The sequence below is a fragment of the Equus asinus genome, chromosome 2 (genome assembly GCF_041296235.1).
Source record: "Equus asinus isolate D_3611 breed Donkey chromosome 2, EquAss-T2T_v2, whole genome shotgun sequence".
NCBI classification, from domain to species: Eukaryota; Metazoa; Chordata; class Mammalia; order Perissodactyla; family Equidae; genus Equus; species Equus asinus.
In genome coordinates this window covers 58,184,499-58,206,051 of record NC_091791.1, presented here as the reverse complement: position 1 = coordinate 58,206,051, position 21,553 = coordinate 58,184,499, and the positions used below count along the sequence as shown (strand labels likewise).

Sequence of the window (21,553 nt, the reverse complement as noted above, 5' to 3'; positions counted from 1 at the left end):
AGGTCAAAAGGACTTCCTGTCACCTCCAGCTGTTTAAAAGCATGTGGTAAATGCCCAATCCACGAAGTATTCATTCAAATGAAATTGAATAATTTGTTAAAGATATCGTAGAAGATATTCCATTTATTTCCCCCTGTGGAAGGAAGTTTGGACTAAAGAGATGCTCTCAGCAATTTCTGACTCCACATGTCCCTTATTCCATCAGCAGAGCATGAAGTTATCAACAGAGCCTCCCAGATGAAATATTAATACCTCATGAAAAGATTCTTGGGAAATCAAACATTTTTTATTCATTTACTGGATTTCATATACCTAAGAGTCCTTAAAACAACTATCAACAGTAGCAACACAAACCAGATGTAAAATGAAAAACAGGTGCCCCAAATGGCACCCTTCCCCAAGACACAAGCATATTGAGAAACAAAACCCTACAGGGTGCTGATATGACTCACTTTAGGCATGAATAGATTCCTACAGGGCTCCCTGGCAATCAACCCTTCTTCATCCTGGGGCTGAATGCTCCAAAGTCTTTGTTCTCTTCACATTTGAAGTCGACATGACAAGTTAAGGTCACGTTAGATTAGATCTCCAGTTTGTTGCATGAGTCTCTATCCCTCTCCACTGTTCATCCACAAGTAGAGGGCCCAATCCTGGCCAGGCGATGGCTGAAGCATCCCAGTGGGGAACTCAGCCAGTCAGGTCACATGGGCAGATCATGTATATGCTTCCGAGTCCAGCAGCCGCGGGACCCAAAGCCAGCGAGAACTAACAGCTCAGGCCTCAGCTGAAAACTTTGCTAAAAGGGGATCTCTTGGGTCCAACAATTTGATTTTACAAGTTGGCTCATCTTTGGCCCAAATATGCCAAATAGAGATGCCATTTAATGCCCTTGAAAAGCAGTAACAAAATGCTAAGAGTGCCCGAGAACCTGGGGTTCTCTTTCAGCCATCCAGAAGGTGAAGTCAGCCAGAAGCTTGCCTGTTGGTCCCTGACCAACTCATCTGCCAGCGGCAGGGCTGGTCAGTACCCAAGGCGCATCAGCCCAACCTCGAGGGACTGCTAGTTCTTCCATGCCTGCTGTAATCTCTTGGCCACAGCAGTGATCAGAGCTGCTCCCTTTCCACTTCCATCTTCTGACAGCATGAATGTCACATCACATCGAGGGGCTAGTTCTTTCACAGTTTCCTGCAATATCCGAGAAAAGCTATGAAAAAGAGAAAGAGAAACACCATCAGCTTTTACATATCGGATCAACATATTTATGAATGATGCCAATCTAGTTTGTTCCTTCCCGTTTGCTTCTCAAGGCTCTAGAATAGCTTCTTACACCGTTTCTTAAATAGCTGTTTTAATTTTACCTTTTTTTGAGCAACTACTAAGAGCAGAGAACATTCTAGACGTTTTACATGCAGAACGTCAAAGTGTAATAAATAACAGTTTGAGGGGCCGGCCTGGTGGTGCAGCAGTTAAGTGCGCATGTTCCACTTCCGCGGCCCGGGTTCGCCGGTTTGGATCCTGGGTGCGGACATGGCACCGCTTGGCACACCGTGCTGTGGCAGGCGTCCCACGTTTAAGTAGAGGAAGATGGGCACGGATGTTAGCTCAGGGCCAGTCTTCCTCAGCAAAAAGAGGAGGATTGGTGGCAGATGTTAGCTCAGGGCTAATCTTCCTCAAAAAAAAAAAGTTTGAAAATAATTATTACTATCTTCACTACATAAATAAATTGATGCTCAAAAGTTAAGAAACTTGTGCAAGTTTGTATAACTAGTAAGTTTATTAGGATTTGAACCAGACCTTTTTCCAAATTCTACCTTTTTATTGTTCAAATTTTCCCCCAATTTTTATTTCGAAAATTTTCAAACTTAGAGAAAAGTTGAAATAATAGCTCAGTGGAAACCTGTACACCCTCTTCCTAGACTCAAAAAAAGTTACAATGTTGCCCTATTTACTTTCTCCACCCATTCCTTTATCCGTCCCCACCTCCACTAGTTTTCCGCCAAAGCACATAGTCTCAACCACAATGATACTTGGCCTCTCTCAGCTGTCTCTTGAAACATTAAATCCGTTTGAATGGACATCTTCGGAGTCAGTTACGAGGCCAGTCTCTGGGGTCTAAGTATGTTTACCAGAGGCCTGCGCATCTAGGCCTTAGGTCCTGGGATCCTGGGTTACTGTGAATGGTACAGATGGTGGTCATCTCTGAGGGCCAGCATGCCAGGACAGGTTCTGAACCCGACTCTAACACACAGCCAGTGTGGGACTCTGGCCAACCACTGATGCTCCCTGGGGTCCTACTGGTTAAGCGGGAAGAGGAGGTCTGAGGTCTTACTGAAGGCACAGCAGGTTGGTTAGCCCCAGACTTTCTGGAAGAAAGGAGGAAATGGCTTGGCAGTCCCTCATCAGTCAAGTCTGTCTTTATTTTATTTTTTAAGTTTTTGAAACCTGTACAATTCAGTGGTTTTTAGTGTATTCACAAAGTTGTGCAACCATCACCACTATCTAATCCCAGAACATTTTCATCATCCTAAAAAGAAACCCTACACACATAAATAATCACTCCCCCTCCACGCCAACCCCCAGGAGCCTCAGCAATCATTAATCTACTTTCTATCTCTACTGATTTGCCTATTCTGGACATTTCATGTAATGGAATCATATACATAGCGTATAGTCTTTTGTGTCTGGCTTCTTTCACTTAACATGATATTTTTCAAGGTTTGTCAAAGTTGTAGCATGTGTCAGTACTTCGTTCCTTTTTATGAGTAATATTCCATTGTATGGACATACCACATTTTGTTTATCCATTCATCAGTTGGATATTTGGGTTGTTTCCCCTTTTGGCTATCATGAATAATGCTGCTAAGAACATCCAACAAGTTTTTGTGAGAACAAGTTTTCGATTCTCTTGGGTACAACTGGGAATGGAATTGCTGGGACATATCATAACTTTACGTTTATCTTTCTTAGGAACTCCCAACTGTTTCCCACCAGCAATGTATGAGCACTCCAATTTCATCACATCCTCATCAACACTTATTATTGTCAGTCTTTTTTATTATAGCCATCCTAGTGGGTGTGAAATGGTATCTCATGGTTTTGATTTGCATTTCCCTAGTGACTAGTGATAAAGAGCATCTTTTCACATGCTTATTGGCCATTCGCAGATCTTCTTTGGAGTGAAACCTATTTAAACCCTTTGCCCATTTGTTAACTAGGTTACTTCTCTTTTCATTGTTGAGCTGTAAAAGTTCTTTATATATTCTAGATATAAGTCCCTCATCAGATATATGATTTGCAAATATTTTCTCCCATTGTGTCTTTTTACTTTCTCTGGGTGTCCTTTGAAGTACAAAAGTTTTTAATTTTGATGAAGCCAAATTTATATATTTTTTTGTTGTTGCTTATGCTTTTTGATTTCATATTTAAGAAATCATTGCCTAATATAGTTTTAGCTCTTAAATTCAGGACTTTGATCCATTTTGAGTTAATTTTTGTACATGGCATGAGGTAGGAGTCCCACTCTGTGTTTTTGCATGTGGATATCCAGTTGTTGCACTACTTGTTGAAAAGAATACTCCTTCCCCCATTGAATGGTTTTGGCATCCTTGTTGAAAAGTAATTGTCCGGGGCTGGCCCAGTGGTGGAGTAGTTAAGTTCACATGCTCCACTTCTGCAGCCCAGGGTTCATGGGTTCGGATCCTGGGCGTGGACCTACACACCGCCATCAAGGCAAGCTGTGGTGGCATCCCACATACAAAATAGAGGACGACTGGCACAAATGTTAGCTGAGGGACAATCTTCCTGAAGCAAAAGAGAAGAAGATTGGCAACAGATGTTAGCTCAGGGCCAATCTTCCTCACAAAAAGAAAAGAAAAGCAATTGACCATAAATGTGTGGGTTTATTTCTGGACTCTCAATTCTATTCCAATGATGTATATGTTTATCCTTATGTCAGTATCACACTGTCTTGATCATCATAGCTTTATAGTAAGTTTTGAAATAGAGTCATGTGAATTCTCCAGTTTTGTTCTTCTTTGAAGATCGTTTTGATTATTCTGAATTCCTTGCATTTCCATATGAACTTTATGGATGATCAACTTGCCAATTTCTGTAAGGAAGTCTGCTGGTATTTTGACACTGATCGTGCTGAATCTGAAGATCACTTTTGGAAGTATGGCTATCTTAACAATATTAAGTCTTCTGACCCATTAACACAAGATATCTTTCCATTTATTTAGGTCTTCTTTAATTTCTTTCAATGATGTTTTATAGTTTTCAACGTATAGGTCTTGGACTTCTTTTTTAAAATGTATTACTAAGTATTTTATTGTTTTTGATGCTGTTGTAAATGGAATTGTTTTCTTAATTTCATATTAGTCATTGCTAATGCATGGAAATGCAATTGATTTTTGTATACTGATCTTGTATCCTGAAACTTGCTGAGCTTGTTTATTATTTCCAATAGTTTTTCATGGATTCCTTAGGATTTTCTACATACAAAATCATGCCATTTGCAAAAAAAGATAGTCTTACTTTGGTCTTTCCAATACAGATGCGTTTTATTTCTTTTTCTTGCCCAACTGCCCTGGCTAGACTTACCCTTGATTTTTCCCTTGAGGTCACATATTTTGGGCCTGGTTCCTACAAGCCTCTCCCTTGAACGAAGATTTGACTGAGAGGCAAAAACCACATGACCATCTGGAGGCAGCACTAGAAGCAGCGCAACGTTGAAAGAGCAGGGGTGAGAGGGGACACCCTTGTCTTCTTCCTGATCCTAAGGGAAAAGCATCCAGTCTTTCACCAGTAAGTACAATGTCAGCTCTGGGTTTTTCATTTTTGTTTTGTTTTGTTTTTTGTCTTTTGAGGAAGATTAGCCCTGAGCTAACTGCTGCCAATCCTCCTCTTTTTGCTGAGGAAGACTGGCCCTGAGCTAACATCCATGCCTACCTTCCTCTACTTTATACGTGGGACGCCTACCACAGCATGGTGTGCCAAGCGGTGCCATGTCTGCACCCGGGATCCAAACCGCCAAACCCAGGCCGCCTGAAGCAGAATGTGCAAACTTAACCACTGTGCCACCGGGCCGGCCCCTAGGTTTTTCACAGATGCTCTTTATCAGGCTGAGGAAGTTCCCTTGTACTTAGTTTGTTGATCCCTTCATGGCTTTTATTCTGAAAGGTGTTGGATTTTATCAAATCCTTTGTCTGCCCCTGACCATGCGGTTTTTGTCCTTTGGTCAAGTCTTGGTTCAAGGGCGAGGCCATCTAAACTAAAAATATGTGACCCCAAGGGGAAACCAAGAGAGAAGACTCCAGTCAGTTATTCTGGATATTCATTAGCAGCATGGAAAGGGCTAAGGATCAAGGATTAGAGTGATAATATGTTTGTGGATACATTTCAGCATGATCAGAAATTTGTATAAGCGTGTTGAAACTTTTCCTATTCACCAAAATAAAATGTAAAACGTTAAATAAAACGAATAGCTTTCATCATTGAAGTTTTCGTGACGTGCTATGCATTCTAAGATGCTATTTAATTTAATCCCCATGACAGCCTGTGAGGTAGGTACAGTTTTTGTCCTCATTTTACAGATAAAGAACTGAGGTTCAGAGAGGGTAAGCAACTGGCCCTAGGCCTCCTAGCTTCTAAGTGGTGGAGCCGGGATTCAAACGCACATTGCCTGGCAGGGCTCTTAACTCTTCTGTCCACTGACTCTGAGCTGAGGAAATTATAACCAGCTCACACTTGACCAATACTCTGTGCTGTGCAAAATGATCAGTTCTCATTACTCCCCTCCCTTGTGAGGTGGGGTGGGAATACGTTCATAATAATCACCTGTATTTATTGAGCGCTGTGTGAAGCACTTTACCTGTATTAACCCTCTTAATCTTCATGCAGCCCTATGAGATGGAGATTATTACTGCCTGCCTTTTACAGATGAGGACACTGGCTAACACTCCATCATCATGCTTCTAGGAAGCAGAGCCCCCAGGGCTCACACCTTGCCTGTCAGATTCAACTGAGTCCACACTTGGCCTCAGCACCCTCCCAGTCCCGCCTTTCTGGGGCACTCACTGCGGGTGCAGCTTGTACAGGGTGCCGTCCACGCCCACGGTGATCCTCAGGCGCTCGAGCCCCTGGTCTTCCCTCCTTTTCTCTACAATGGCGGCCAAGCCAGCGCCACAGAGCTGGGCCGCCCGCCGGGACACAGCTCCGCACACCTCCTTCACCACAATGCTGTCCTCACACGTGCTGTCCAGGCCGAGCTGCTGCAGGATCCTCCTGACCTGGAGGAGGGCCAGCCGATCACTGCAGGCAAGCACAGCAGGATGTCAGGGTCTGCTTCTTGGGGCCCTGGCACCCGCTCCGCATGGCTCACAGCCCTCATCCCTGGATGCCCTGGCAGGAGGGAGGAGAAAATGATCCAGACAACAGCTAATTTGGAGCAGAACGCCTTAGAAGCTGAGACCCAGGAAGGTCTGCCACCCCCAGGAAGTCCTATCATCTTTAAAAAAATGAAGTGTGAGGGGCCAGCCCAGTGGTGCAATGGTTAAGTTCACATGCTCTGCTTCTGCAGCCCAGGGTTTGCTAGTTCGTATCCCAGGTAGGGACCTACACACCACTTATCGAGCCACACTGCAGCAGACGTCCCACATATAAAATCGAGGAAGATGGGCACTGATGTTAGCTGAGGGCCACTCTTTCTCGGCAGGAAAGAGGAGGATTGGTGGTGGATGTTAGCTCAGGGCTAATCTTCCTCAAAAAAAAAAAAAGTGTGAGCACCTCTATTGTTAGGCATGTTCAAATCTATTATCTCACTAGGAGCTATTATTAGATTCAGTAACCAACACATCAGGTGCCTGATTTTCAGAAGAGGATCCTGAGGTTCAGAGTGCTAGAGACTTGACCACAGACAGTAGAGAGCAGGGATTCAAACACACGCCTTCTCACACCGAGTCTAGCCTCTCTCATTGAACACACCCGCTCCAGTACTCTGGCTCCATTCAACTGGGGCCAACTTTCCTTCTATTTAACTTTTCCTGATTCTCTACTTTCTCTTTCGAACTAGACTACAAGCTCTTTGAGGGTAAGACTGTATTCTCAATAGTAGCCAGCATAGGGCTGCATACGTTCAATGAGCAAGTGAATAAATGAATATGCAACGTACAATCAGTGCCTTAGTGACTAGGAACCTGTTAGGACCATCAGCACACGCAGAGAGGCACCCATCGTGGATACAGGCTGGCCTCGAGTCTAGACCCTAATGATCTCTCAGTGAACTTACAGAGCTCTGACTCCCAAGCTAAACAGTGTGAAGTTATAGCCTTGAGTGTCTCAGGTAATGCAGGAGTCCCCCCTTATCCATGGAGGATACGTTCCAAGACCCCCAGTGGATGCCTGAAACCGTGGATGGTACAAAACTCTATATACACTATGTTTTTCCCTATACATATACACCTATGATAAAGTTTAATTAACAAATTAGGCACAATAAGAGATTAACAACAATAACATAAAACAACTAGTACAATATACTGTAATAAAAGTTACCATAGACCTTAGCAACCTCAGCATAGGATTTTTTTTCTTTCCTTATTAAATTGAGAACTTTCACCTTTTCACTTAAAGGAAGCATCTTCTCTCGGGCATATTTAAATTGCCAGCATCACTAATTTGCACTTTGGCACCATTATTGGGTAAAATAAGGGTTATTTAAACACAAGCACTGCGACACCTTGACAGTCATTCTGATAACCCAGACGGCTACAAGTGGCTAACGGGCAAGTAGCGTGTATACAGCGTGAATACGCCAAAGGGCTGATTCATGTCCAGGGCGGGTGGAGAAGAACTGTGCAAGATTTCATCACGCTACTCAGAACGGCGTGCAATTTAAAACTTATGAATTGCTTATTTCTGGAATCTTCCATTTAATATGCGGTTGATCACAGGTAACTGAAACCAGGGAAAGTGAAACCATGGAAAGGGGAGATACCGTATTTAAGGAAGAAGAGTGCTGTCAAGAGGACAACTGAGATACAGCCTGCATGGCCATATAGCAGATTCAGCAGGTAAATGGTGTAGCCAGACAATACAATTCTTTGCAGACCTTAAAGATGAGTTTGCATGAGAATATTTAATGCTACGGAAAATGTTCCTGACATAGTAAGTGAAAAAATAGATCATAAAATACTATGTGCCGTATGAGCCTGGTTTGTTTTTCAATGTCTGCCCTTGCACAGAAAAAAAGAGCAGAAGGAAATCTATTCAGATGTTGATAGGATTATCAGTAATTCTTATTTTCTTCCTTTTGCTTATAAATGAGTAATATTTGCATAGGAAGAAAAAAAGTGGGTTTTTCTAGTATGTAGAAAAATAAAACCTGAAGCTCCTTCCACAGTCCAGCCCTTCACAGTTTACCTAGTTCTTTCACAAACATTCCCTTAGTTGATCTTCAGAGCAATCCTTGGGGTTAAGCAGCAGAGCAATTATTTATCTTATAAAGAAGGAAATTGGGGTCCAGAGAGGTAAAGCAACCTGCCTAAGGTCACACAGCACAAACAAGTTAAGTGGTAGAGATGAATCTTAAACTCAGGTTCTGAGGGGGCCAGCCCCGTGGCCGAGTGGTTAAGTTCGCGCACTCTGCTTGGGCAGCCCAGGGTTTCCCGGTTCGGATCCTGGGTGTTGACCTAGCACCGCTCATCAGGCCTTGCTGAGGCAGTGTCCCACATGGCAGAGCCAGAAGGATCTACAGCTGGAATATACAACTATGTACTAAGGGGCTTTGGGGAGAAGAAGGGGGAAAGAAAAGAAGATTGGCGACAGATGTTAACTTAGGTGCCAATCTTTGAAAAAAACAACTCAGGCTCTGAGAATCTCAGGCTTCTTCCCTGACAATCACTGGACTCACTGTCCCACCCCACCAACAACATGCTTGGACATGGGCCGCAGTCAGCAGCACCTACTGTCTTACAATTGGTGCTAGATGGAGGTGATTTTCCTCTAATTCCATGATGGTTTAAAAAAACACCAGGAGAAATCAAAGCATCCAAAGCAGGCAGCTTTTGGGTGGCAGAAGCAAAGATTTCTGGAGGCATATAGGTCCTGCCAACTTGCTCTCGTCCAGAAACAACTTTCTTTGTTATTCAGGCCAGAAAAACCCAAGGCAAAGATAAGTTAATCTGCTTCTCTCCCACACATGAGGGAGAGACAATTTCCCCCACAGCAGAAGAGGATCCCCCTGGTCACCAAAGATGACGACTTTTAACTTGCACTTTCAGATCTGAGGGGTTGAAGACCAGACCAAAAAAGGATGCAGAGCATCTGCCAATCAATGCTTCAAAACACAAAATGGCTGCTGCTGCCCGTCCCGCCACCGTCTCCTTAGACAGCGGGAGTTCCTCTGCAACCATCCATCTCATCTACCTCATTAAGTACACTTCTTTCATTTGTCAAGTTAATTTTGTTCCTGAAGTGATTTTTGACTTGCTGGCATCTAGACCGAGAGAACTGAATGAATGAATGCAAACTGAGAGAAATTGCAGACACAAAGCCTCTGATAACATCAAGCGCTGCTATGAAAAGCAGTGACACTGGCGCACTTGTACATAACTGGTGGTGGTGGTGGAGACTAGAACTACCTTTTAAAAAAGTGTGTCCATAGGGAAATGTTTCTTTTAACCAAATGCTTCTACTCGTAAGGAAATAATTTATGAGATGCAAATGACTATGTGTACAAAAAGAATAATTACGGTGTTACTTAGAATTGCAGAAATCCACAAATTATAAGCTAGACATCCTATAGTAAAGGGAAAGTTTAGTAAATTATAGGATAGCAACATAATATAACATTATGCAGCCATTTAAAATGATAATTACACCAAAGAGTTGATATGGGGAAGTTCCTCTTTCTAAAAATATTCCAGCTAATAACTGCAGAAGGAGTGATAGCATTACATTATCACCGTTTCACAATCTCTAGGGAAATCATAGATCTAGGCAATGATCATCAGTGACTGCTAACATGAAAGGGAGACAGACAGACAGACAACTCAGTGCCACCTACGAAATAGTCTTGTCCAAGATTCCACACTGAATCTAACCACGCATCTGGGTCTAACTATGACTTTGCAAGAAATACAAGGGACAGAGGAAAATGCTAAATGCTGCAATCAGCAAAATCGAGAACATAGGAAACATAGTATAAAATGATAGTTTCTTTATCAAATATATTATAAGGGGAAATGAGAGAGGAAGGAGAAGTCTATAGATTAAAAGAGATTTTCAAAAGATACCAACCAAATGCCCTGTATGGATCTTGTCTGGATACTGATGCAAACAAATGAATTGTAAAAACCATTATTTTTAGGTAATTTGGGAAATAGGAACACTGACAGGATATTTTATGAGATTAAAGTTTATCATTAGCTATTTCAGGCATGGTGATGGTAATGTGGTTATGTTTTTTTAAAGAACTCATATTTATAAATACATTTTGAAATATTTATAGATGAACTGACATAAGACGTGGGTTTTGTTTCAAATCAATCCAGTCTGGGAGTGGGGAAAGCAGGGGTATGTACATGAATCCAGTCTGGCCGTGAGTTGATCATTGTTGAAGGTGGTGATGGAAACATCAGCGCCATTTTACTACTCCCCCCACTTTTGTATATATTTAAAACTTTCCGTAACAAAAAATAAAAACCAGAATTATAAATGAAAATTTCCATGAACACTGAATAAACAATATACAGAATGATATGTATAATATGATTTCAATTATGAAAATATGTTTACACACATTCAAGAACTTGAAAGGAAATATATACGCAAAAATCAAAACAGCCATATTTAGTAGTGAGCATATGGATGATTTTTTAAAAGACTTTTCTTTCATATTACGGATACCTCATCTTTTCAGGAATGAAAAAGTATCATTTTCTAGGCTAGGCTAACTCCTGTCTAACAGTTTAGGAACCAGGCAGGCTGCTGGCCCCTCGGCTATGTGCTGTGGTCCTGATGCTGCTGGAGAGAGGGAGCAGCCCCCGGAGGCAGCCCTGTGCCCAGCCAGGCCCTCAGTGTCTTTGTTTTTAAATCTCAAATCTGCTAGACACCCAAATGTGCTGTGACAGCAGCACATCCCAATCAGGGCCTCTCGCACCGAGCAGGTGAACTCGGCCAAACGTCACCTTTCGATCTGCGACAGGAACTTGGTTTCAAAGATGCCTCTGGTTCGGAGACGCTCTGAAATCTGCCCACGGAAGAGAAGACCCTGCTTGGTCAGGTCAATCAGGATCTGCCGCACGATCTCTCCCAGATACATCCCACTGGTCATTTTCTCATATCTGTTTGGAGAAAGGGATAAGGTTGGTGAGAGTAGAAAAATCAGGGCTGGTGAGTGGCTCCCAAAAGGACCATGGGTCGGGGTGTGGAAAGCACACCACTGGATCGGCCAGCTGCCTCGTTCGGAGCGGTTCAGAGTGGGCAGCAGGCCAAGAGAAAAGCAATGCAGGAGCCAGCATGATGTGGGAAAGCCAGGCTTTGGAGCCGTGTTGACCAGGAGCCAGGTCCGACCTCTGCCACATACTAGCTGCATGACCTGAGCAAGCACTGAAAACCATCATCTATGAAACAGGGAGCAAAACAACGACCCCACGAGACTGTTGGGAGGCTAGCTTCTGGTACACAGTAGGCACTAAGCAAAAGTAAGTCCCTTTCCTGGCCCCCAAACCGGTTCTCTGTGGCTTTGTATTATAAACCTGTTCTACTGGAGATTCTCCTTGGCTTTGTATTTGAAGAAATCTGTTCCACTATAGACTTCGCTCCGTGAGCTGTCAGCACCCGCGGCGGGGGCTCAAAAAGTGTTAGCTCCCTTTCCCCTTTCTACCAGGCTGTGAGCTCCATGAGGGAAGGAACAAGAGGAAAAGGGGCTTTGTAACAGACAGGCACTGGCCAGGCACTCTGCTCAGGTATGTGTGGCAGTATTAATAACAGTGATTGTTGTTATTGTGGAGCTGGACTGCCACTGCCTGCAAGGCCAAATGCAAATCTGAGGGTGCCTGAGACTTATGTGCTGGACTTGTGTTCTCTCTCTCTTTTTAAAGATTTTATTTTTCCTTTTTCTCCCCAAAGCCCCCAGTACAGAGTTGTGTATTTTTAGTTGTGGGTCCTTCTAGTTGTGGCATGTGGGACGCTGCCCCAGCATGGCCCGATGAGTGGTGCCATGTCTGCACCCAGGATCCAAACTGGCGAAACCCTGGGCCACTGAAGAAGAGTACATGAACTTAACCATTCGGCCACGGGGCCGGCCCCAGGACTTGTGTTCTCTTAACTGTTCAGGACCTCATCAGTCTAAGGAACCAACATGATACAGACAAATTATGGTGACTGCAAGGCAAATTCAAATGTGTTGCCCCCTTAAACTCTCACTCCAAAAATGTGAGCCTCCAGTAGATTTAGACACAAAATTAAGTCAGGGGGAACCTGCTCCTTGAGAAGAGCTTTGATACTCAGATGTCCCAACTTGGGATTCAGAGATAAGGTCCCTGGGTTCTGGAGCAATCCTAGTGCAGGTGGGCTTACCTATCTGCTCAACTTCTCCACTTACATATCGTCCATCACAATAAATCTATATTTTCATCTTATTTTGTATATTGAGACACTAAGTTTAGTTATAACAAAGACCACATGGCCTGATAGTAAAGCATTTTTTACTATCTGGTCCTTTACAGAAAAAGTTTGTCAACCCCTGTTGTAAAGGATGAGCCCAAGTTAAATCATCAACTCCCAGCATCCTAGCTCTATTCCCCATTAACCCCTTTCTCTCCTACTCAGGAAGGTATATGAGAATGTAATTAAAATGTACTCTTGGGAAATCCCTGGGGGCCTAGTGCTTAAGTTCAGTATACTCGACTTCAGCGGCCCAGGTTTGGTTCCCAGGCACAGACTTACACAGCTCTGTTAGTAGCCATGCTGTGCTGGCAGCCCACATACTAAAAAACAGAGGAAGACTGGCATGGATGTTAGCTCAGAGTGAATCTTCCTTAGCAAAAAAAAACAAAACAAATCAAAAAAACACTCTTTTTTTTTTTTTTTAAAGAATCACTCAGGGGCTGGCCCCATGGCCGAGTGGTTAAGTTCGCGCACTCCGCTGCAGACGGCCCAGTGTTGCGTTGGTTTGAATCCTGGGCGCAGACATGGCACTGCTCATCAAACCACGCTGAGGCAGCGTCCCACATGCCACAACTAGAAGGACCCACAATGAAGAATATACAACTATGTACCGGGGGGCTTTGGGGAGAAAAAGGAAAAAATAAAATCTTTAAAAAAAAAAAAAAAAAGAATCACTCATTGTTTTCAGTATGGTTAGTAATTGGAATACACCTCACAAGTGATTGTGATCCATGGTGGGACATGATGTCAGGGTTGAGAACCAGACTCCCATCCATCACCTGTGGCCTCTTCCCCACTTCCAGAACAACAGAGGTTATCAATCTGGCAGCCAGCTCCTGAAAGGCTGAGGATGTTGACCTCTAAACTGGACCTACCAGAAGCTCATCCCAAGAGGGCCCACTAAGTCACCACATCCCTGCTCTGTGACACTCGCTCACAATGAATGGACTTTTTGACAACCTCTGCCTCACTTCCAAAGCCACTACCAGACCTCATGGCACCTTATGGCAACTAGAAAAAGGCACCCCTTCTTTATACTTGTTGGAAACATCATAATATTTTGCTTTTAACTAGTGCAGCCACTATGGAAAAGAGTATGGAGATTCCTCAGAAAATTAAGATTAATTAAGATTATTCCGCTACTGGGTATTTCTCTAAAGAACATGAAAACACAAATGCATAAAGATACATGCACCCCTATGTTCACTGAAGCATTGTTCACAATAGCCAAGACTTGGAAGCAACCTAGGTGCCCATCAAGGGACGAATGGATAAAGAAGATGTGATATATATACACAACGGAATACTACTCAGTCATAAGAAACGATGAAATCTGGCCATTTACGACAACATGAATGGACCTTAAGGGTATTATGCTAAGTGAAATAACTCAGAGTCTGTATGATCTCACTCATAAGTAGAAGATAAAAACAACGACAAGCAAACACATAGCAACAGAGATTGGATTGGTGGTTACCAGAGGGGAAGGGGGAGGGAGAAGGGTGAAAGGATGATTAGGCACATGTGTGGTGATGGATTGTAATTAATATTTGGGTAATGAACATGATGTAATCTACACAGAATTCAAAATATATTATGATGTATACCAGAAAGTTATATAATGTTATAAACCAATGTTACTGCAATAAAAAAAGAGAAAAAACCATTTATCTAACATCTAAAATAGACTATGATAATAAAAAAAATAGTTTATTCTATAAAAAAATAATATTTTGCTTTTCAAATAAGACACTTCACTGACATCTAATGGAGATTTGTAATAAATATACAATGCTATAGTGTCCATGATATGAAAATGGAACCCTTCTTAGATCTGGTAAAGTCATATACTGCACAACCTACATAATGTACACACCCACCCTCCTCACCTCTGTTTGCCAGGATTCAAGGACCCCTCGTCCACCTCCTTGTCATATTGGGTCCGGATGTCGTCTATACAGCCATTATCTCCAAATCCTCCCCACTCTGTGTTAATGCACATCTTCCCTTCGTCCCCTTCTACCAGTTCGATGTTCCTCATCTCCTCCATGTAGCATAGGTTGCTGCCTGTTCCTAGAAGGAATCGTGAAGGGACTTTAGTCTTCAAAAGACACCACAAGGTCTTAAAGAGCCAGTGGAGTGCAGTGGATAGGAATTTAGGCTTGAAGCAGATAAACTGGGTGTGGATTCTAACTTTACACTCATAGGCAAGTATCTCATCTTTCAGAGGGCAAATTTCTTCCTCTGTAAAAAGGAAATAATACCTGCCTTATAAAGAAAAAAAACCCGAGATGACATCAGTTAGTTTCCTCCACATAGACAGTATTCAATAAATGGTACCCATGATATCATCATCATTACCATCACCACATCACATCATCATCCTCCTCATCGTTATTGTTAAGCTACAGGTATACAAAGTGAGCTTCCAAGTAGTCACCGAGTTAGCAGTCAGAGCTGGAAGGGACCATGAAGAATCATCACGTCTTGGATGAGTAAACGCATGGCATCTGTAAGCTGCCCTCTTCTCCTTTGCCCATGACCTACTCTCAGAACTACTCTCAACACAAGAGTCCAGTCAACTATTATATTCAATCAAACAAGTCTCACCTCTTTGCCCTCCTAGATCTAGCCTAACCCTTCCCACGGATGAGGAAACTCAAGTCCAGACAGAATAAGTAACCTGCCCAAGGTCACAAAAAGGGTAAGAGTTAGAGTGAGAGGAAACTTCTTACCTGGCATTGAATGAAGACACCTCAGTTTATTCCCATCTCCTTGTTCTACCTACTACTCACTTTCAGGAAGCCCAGACAACCAACTGGAACAATTTCCCCAGATTCTGTCATTACTTCACCTGTGCCTGTCACTTGGAATGTCCATTATCTCTGCTCCCCCTGTTCAAATCCCACCTGTCCCCTCACCTCTTAGAGTCATCCCTCTAGACTCCACCTTTGCCCTTAATCACTGCTGGACTTCTAAAGACCTCTAAAATGCCTACGTTATACCTCACGCTCCACCCTTCTCCTCTCCTAGATTTCTTTCCTGCTCTTCCCCATCCTGTACACTCTGAAAGCCAGAAGAGGTCAGAGAACAGAGGAGGTATGTGTTGGAGGCAGCATGAAGATCTAGCTCCCTCGGGCTCAGGTCAACACGATCCAACAGCGGCCTCCTTCCCCTCAGGATAATCTGCCCCAAGGCTCTAATTTGAAAATTCCCTCTTTCTATGTTATTCTCCATCCTCAATAGAAAGGATAACCTTGGCTTAGGACCCTCAAAGAGAAAGATATTAAGTAAAGACCTCAGAATTAGGACACCTGGAATTCCAATCTTAACGTCATCTCTGCCTTGGAAAAGCTGGCTTCAGAGCCTCTGTGTAATGGAACAATGACCCCCAGCTTCTCACTATGTAAAAAGGGAAAGAGCAGACAGGAGTAGGCCAATGGGACATGCCTGACCACTTACCCGCAATCAGGCCAATCTCACAATTAGGATCTTCATAGCCACAGGTCATCATGGTCCCCACTGTGTCATTCACGACTGCAACTATGTCCAGGTCAAATTCCTGCAGAGGAAGCAGCACTACTGTCAGCAGAGTGTACAAGCCAAACAGGCTCAGGAGGGGCCTGGGAGAAGGGGCACGATCGGGCACGAGCCTCAACACCACATCATACGTTTCTCCTCTTGATAGCTTCCCTGAGCATGTCCACTACATCTTCTCCTTCACAGTCAGTGGCCTTGAAGCCTTTGGTCCACCCAATGAGTGTTCCCTGAAAGAAGGGAGAGGAAATTCATTTGAGAAATAGTTTGCTGGGACTACTGTACACCCTCAAAGTCAAATAGATGCAAGGCACTATAGTTGACCTCTGGTCAAACGCATGTGCTTTTGACAGTGCTTCCATCTCTGCTGCCCTAACACTGGGCCCAGAGGCATCACAGAGCATGATGCTCAAACAAGGTCTGCTGCCGAGTGGATTAACTGCAGTAATTCATATTCATCAAGGGTCAACTAGTGTTCCCTGGCCACGACTGCACAGAACAAAGGCCTGGACCATAGTGGTCCCACTTCTAATTTAGCCAAGGACTGATTAAGATGTGATTAAAGATAAAGCTACAAAATGTTCATCAAAGCATTGTTGCACAGTGAAAAACTAGAGGCATCGAATCATTCCAACGGCATGGATCCATCATCTTGTATATCGATATAGGAAATACTATACAGCTATAAAAAATCATGCTGTAAGAGGACATTGGATGTTAGAGAAAGATGTTCACCATACACTGTTCAGTGAACACACATTAAACAAACACAGATGGTGAATTATTCCATTATTATTTTAAAAACCACACACACACACTCAAATCTGGAAAACGGTCTGGAACAATGCATACACCAGGGGGTTGAGAGTGGTTCTCTCTGGGTGCAAGATTATGGGTGCCTTTTAGTCTCCCTTTTTTGTTTGTCTATATTTCCTAGTTTTCCAAAATTAGCATGCATAATTTTTATAATACTGATAAAAACGTATTTTTAATTTTTAATAGGAAGCCCAAGGTTACACTGATAGCTGGAGGCCGGAGTTAGTCTAGCCTCAGACTCCATAGCTAGAGCCGGCGGTGGGGTGCGGGCATGTAAAGCTGGGGCATCTAGGCCAGGAGAGGCCCTGGGATAGGAGAGGTGGCTAGCAGCTTTGATGGCAGTGCTCTCAACTCTGTGGGCTGGATGGCCACCTCCCCCTGAGGCCCTCAGCCCTGGTCTCTCCTTTTCCCCACAGTCCTGGGGAAGCTAGACTCCCTTGTTTCTTTCCTGGTGGGAGGCGTACATTAGAGATTCACCCCCAAATAAAAAAACTCCCTTTCTTATTAGTTGCAATTATATAAAGATAATATTTTTTAAAAGTCTCTCTTTTGTCTCTCCAGCCATTGACACCTTTGCTCCCGCTGTCCCTTGGTCTCTCCCTCCCTCTTAGCTGTGTCTTCATGAACCTGTCAGCAGTGCTGGGAGAGAGGCCTGGAGGCCCAGTGTCCTGGGTGAGGAGAAACAGTGGTGTCCTAGCGTCCATCGATTGTTCAAGACCGTGGACAGCTGCACAAGGCTCCCCTCCCTGATGATGTATTAATTTTTATTAATTACTAATTAATAATGTACACAGTAGTAACACAGAAACGCATTACCCTTATTAAAAATTAAAGTGTTACTGATAAGGATCAACTCCCTTAACTCCCCATCCCCCCAATCTGAGAGGTCACCTCTATTACCCGTCTGATACGAATCCTTTCAGACCTTTTTCTCTCTGTTTACATGTATTTTTAAATAAATAAATTCTTACTGTGTGTGGACTACTGCAATTTGTTTTTCTCACTCAATAACTTATCTCCCAGACCTTTCCAGGTCAATTAACATGGATCTGCCACATTCCTTCACTGTGCAAAATACTCCTCAAATATAATTGCAAGGAAATAAAAAAAGCCACAAAACACACTTATAAAATAAGTACTATTTTTATCCCCATTTTTTCAAATGAGGAAACCAAGGTACAGAGACGTTAAATAACTTTCCCAAGGACACACAGCCAGTAAGTGGAGAAGCCAACATTCAAATGGAGGCGCTGTGGTTCCAGGCCCCTGCTCTTAACTATTGCACTCCGCTGCCTCCCGTCAGGTGAGTAACATCTGTGGAGCACTTAGAACCACGTCTGGCACAGAGCAAGCACCATGTATGTGTCTGTTAAATAAAAATCAAGTAGTTAACTCCATCTGATTGATTGCACAGTTTATTCAGTCCTGCTCCACTGCCAGACATAGGAGTTATTTCTAATTTTTCATGATTAAAAAGAGGTGCTGTGGTGAACCTCTCGTTCATTCCTCCTTGGGCATGTGTTTGAGAAATGGAATCTTGAGAAACAGATCTTCTGGCTCTTAGCATTCTGGCACTTTTAATTTTGAGAGATCTAGCCATATTGCCAGATAACGTGGCCTTCTGAAGCCCTCTCTCCCCGCTCTCTGAATGACTGGAGTGGGGGAGGAGGGAAGCCCACTGAAGCGTGTGTTTCCACGGCATTCTCAGAGCCCTGGGGAGCTCTGCTTCAGTTCCAACTGCACACCCACCCATCGGACGAGACCCGCATGCCTCAATTTCCTCACATGGAAACGAAATAGGATAGAAAGCAGAGCATAACGCACACAGTAAGGGGAAGTATGATTTCTTGATTTTTTGCTTTGATTACACACACGTAGGTGTACTGTGCATCACAGCCAAGATGGTGCTAAAACACTGGGCCCCAGGCCTGGTCTCCTCGCAGGCCAAGTGCAAGAGCCTGGCTCTCGGGCCAGTGTCCTGGGCTGGAACCCTCCACCACCGTTCACAGATGTGGCAATTTGGACAACTTGCTTAATCTCTCTGTGTCTCTGTTTTTCTCAACCACAAAATGGTGATTAAAAATAGTGTGTATACATACAATGGAATATTATTCAGCCTTAAAAAGGAAGGAAATTCTGACAGATGCTACAACATGGATGGACCTTAAAGACATTATGCTAGGCAAAATGAGCCAGTCACAAAAGGACAAATACTGTATGATTCCACTTATATGAGATACTCAGAATAGTCAAATTCATAGAGACGGACAGCAGAATAGAGGTTACGAGGATCTGGGGGAGGGGTATATGGGGAGTTAATGTTTAATGGCTATAGAGTTTCAGGTTGGGAAGATGAAAAAGTTCAGAAGATGGACTGTGGTGATGGTTTCAGAACAATGTGAATGTGCTTAATGCCACAGAACTACACACTTAAAAATGGTGAAAGTGGTAAGTTTTATATCTATTTTACCATAAATAAATAAATAGTAAAAAACAAAACAAAACAAAACCAGTGTGTACCTGATGGGGACACTGAGTGGATTAGACAAAATCTTAACAAATCTTTGGTGTCATTCTTCTTTTTAATGTCAGGAGCTCTCTGGTTGACTTGCCGTGCTGACCAGAGTTCTCCCTATAAATTCAGACACAGTGTTCTGTTTTTATGCCAGTCCTATAAGCCTGATTGACATAAGCCTGTCAGAGAGAGAGATAACGCTCTGCTCTCCACAAGCTGGCAGATAGTGTTTTTACCCAAGAATTCCAAAGAGACCTTGTGATACATTTCTAAATTATTACAAATAATTTATTAAAATTATTATCCATGATGTTCTTCAAAGTCAACTAAATCAGTCTTCTGAGATTCTAATATCAGGAAAGAAACGCATTTCTTCTGATGCGCTGGTAAGTTTTTGTTGATCAGACGATAAAAACCCTACAACCTATTGTGTTTCCCGGCGCACACTGGCTGCCCAGGAAGACACAGATGATATAACTGGCTTAGAGGGATAACTCGCCTTAACTGCTCATTACCTCTTGCTATCTCTTCATACTGTGATCTGACCTCTCTTTTAACAGTATTCTTATGCATGTGTCCCTTCATTGTATACCATCCTAAATTCTTTTGTGAAGCCCAATCCAAAAAATAATAACGAAAATGGAACACAATAAATAGAAAAAAAGAAATGGTTCGAATCCTCCATCATGTTTCCCCAACTACCCTGAACTTGAGACCCCTACCTAGGACGAACAGTGACTCAGAGGCACCTTGAGATTCCTCTGGTGGAGGAAGGAAGCCCACTGGGCTGGCTGTGAGCCTGGCTGGGCTGTCTTACCTTGTCAATGCTCGCCTGCCTGCAGGGAAACGAGAAGGTGAAGCCCAAAGGCAGCTGGGCTCCCTTGAGGCCCATGTAGTCCAGGAAGTCCGCGATGCACTGCACAATGTGGTCAAAGAGCTGCAGGGAGAGAGCGGCAGTCGTCCTCGGTCAGCGGTGATACGAGGTGGCAGGCTGGCACCTCGGAGCACAGAACCCCCGGCCCAGCATTTACCTCCTCGCCGGTGCCCTGCATAATCTCCAGGGGGATGGCGAAGATCTTATTGTACATTCGCACCGACCTCCGTCCACTTCTGATCTTCACCAGAAGGACCCGGAAGTTGGTTCCCCCCAGATCCAGGGCAAGGAACTTTCCTTTCTCTGTGGTGGAGAGAGCGGGGGTTGCATTCCACCAGCATGCACAGAGCAGGGACCCATGTGGAGGCATTGGGAGGACGAGGAGACACCGAAACAGAGCAGATCCAGGACGTGCCCCTCTGGGGCTCATGGGCCAGAGGGGCACGGCGGTCACTAAGCACAGCATGAGAGCACTGGGCACGCACTTGGAGCCTGTCTGAGGCTGGCCTGCTTTTCTTCGTATCCGGTAAAGGTCACACATGACACTTATGTTCAAGGATCCTCTGAGGATGAATCCAGGCCAGGCTACCCTGACCGCAAAGAACTCTGGGAGGTGTTTCCATCCTGTCTGTATGGCCTAGAGGAATTGTGCATCACCAGCATGAAACGATTCTTCCTGTCCCCACTCTCCCCTTCCCCAGATGCCACCTGACTAACAAGAAACCATATCAAGTCCCAACACCCCTACCGCCCAGGGCTACCCCAGGCCTCTCACCACTCCAACATCACAGAGCTTCATAGTCTGTTCTGTGTAACATTTCACCTCGCTCACTGCCTCACTCACTCTGTTCTAACCACACTGGTCATTTTGCTGTTCCTTGAATTTGCCAAAGACATCACTCCCAGCCAGCTCCCTTTCCCTTATCCTGCTCATCTTTCTTCATAACCCCTCTCATTACATGGTACCATATGTCATTTATTTGTTTATTGTCTGCCAGCCCAATAGAACGTGAGCCACAAGGCTCACTGCTCTATCACTGTGCCTAGAACAGAGCCTGACATATAGTAAGTGCTTAATGAAACTTGAGGAATGAAGGCAGAAGCGTAAAAGGGATGAATGAATAACTGAACAGTGTCTTCTA

At 43.7% G+C, this 21,553-nt stretch overlaps 1 protein-coding gene across 1 annotated transcript in view; it reads right to left on the bottom strand.

Annotated features, from left to right (window-relative positions):
- Positions 1–269: 269 nt before the first annotated feature.
- Positions 270–21,553, bottom strand: part of HKDC1 (hexokinase domain containing 1) — a 47,974-nt gene continuing 26,690 nt past the window's right edge. Inside the window, exons 11-18 of the mRNA XM_014862800.3 lie at positions 20,569–20,714; positions 20,355–20,474; positions 16,341–16,436; positions 16,132–16,231; positions 14,559–14,742; positions 11,187–11,342; positions 6,076–6,309; positions 270–1,204 (exon numbers count right to left, since the gene is read on the bottom strand). Coding sequence (XP_014718286.3) covers positions 1,060–1,204; positions 6,076–6,309; positions 11,187–11,342; positions 14,559–14,742; positions 16,132–16,231; positions 16,341–16,436; positions 20,355–20,474; positions 20,569–20,714 — 1,181 coding nt within the window. The 3' untranslated portion in view covers positions 270–1,059. The remainder of the gene's footprint in view (positions 1,205–6,075; positions 6,310–11,186; positions 11,343–14,558; positions 14,743–16,131; positions 16,232–16,340; positions 16,437–20,354; positions 20,475–20,568; positions 20,715–21,553) is intronic.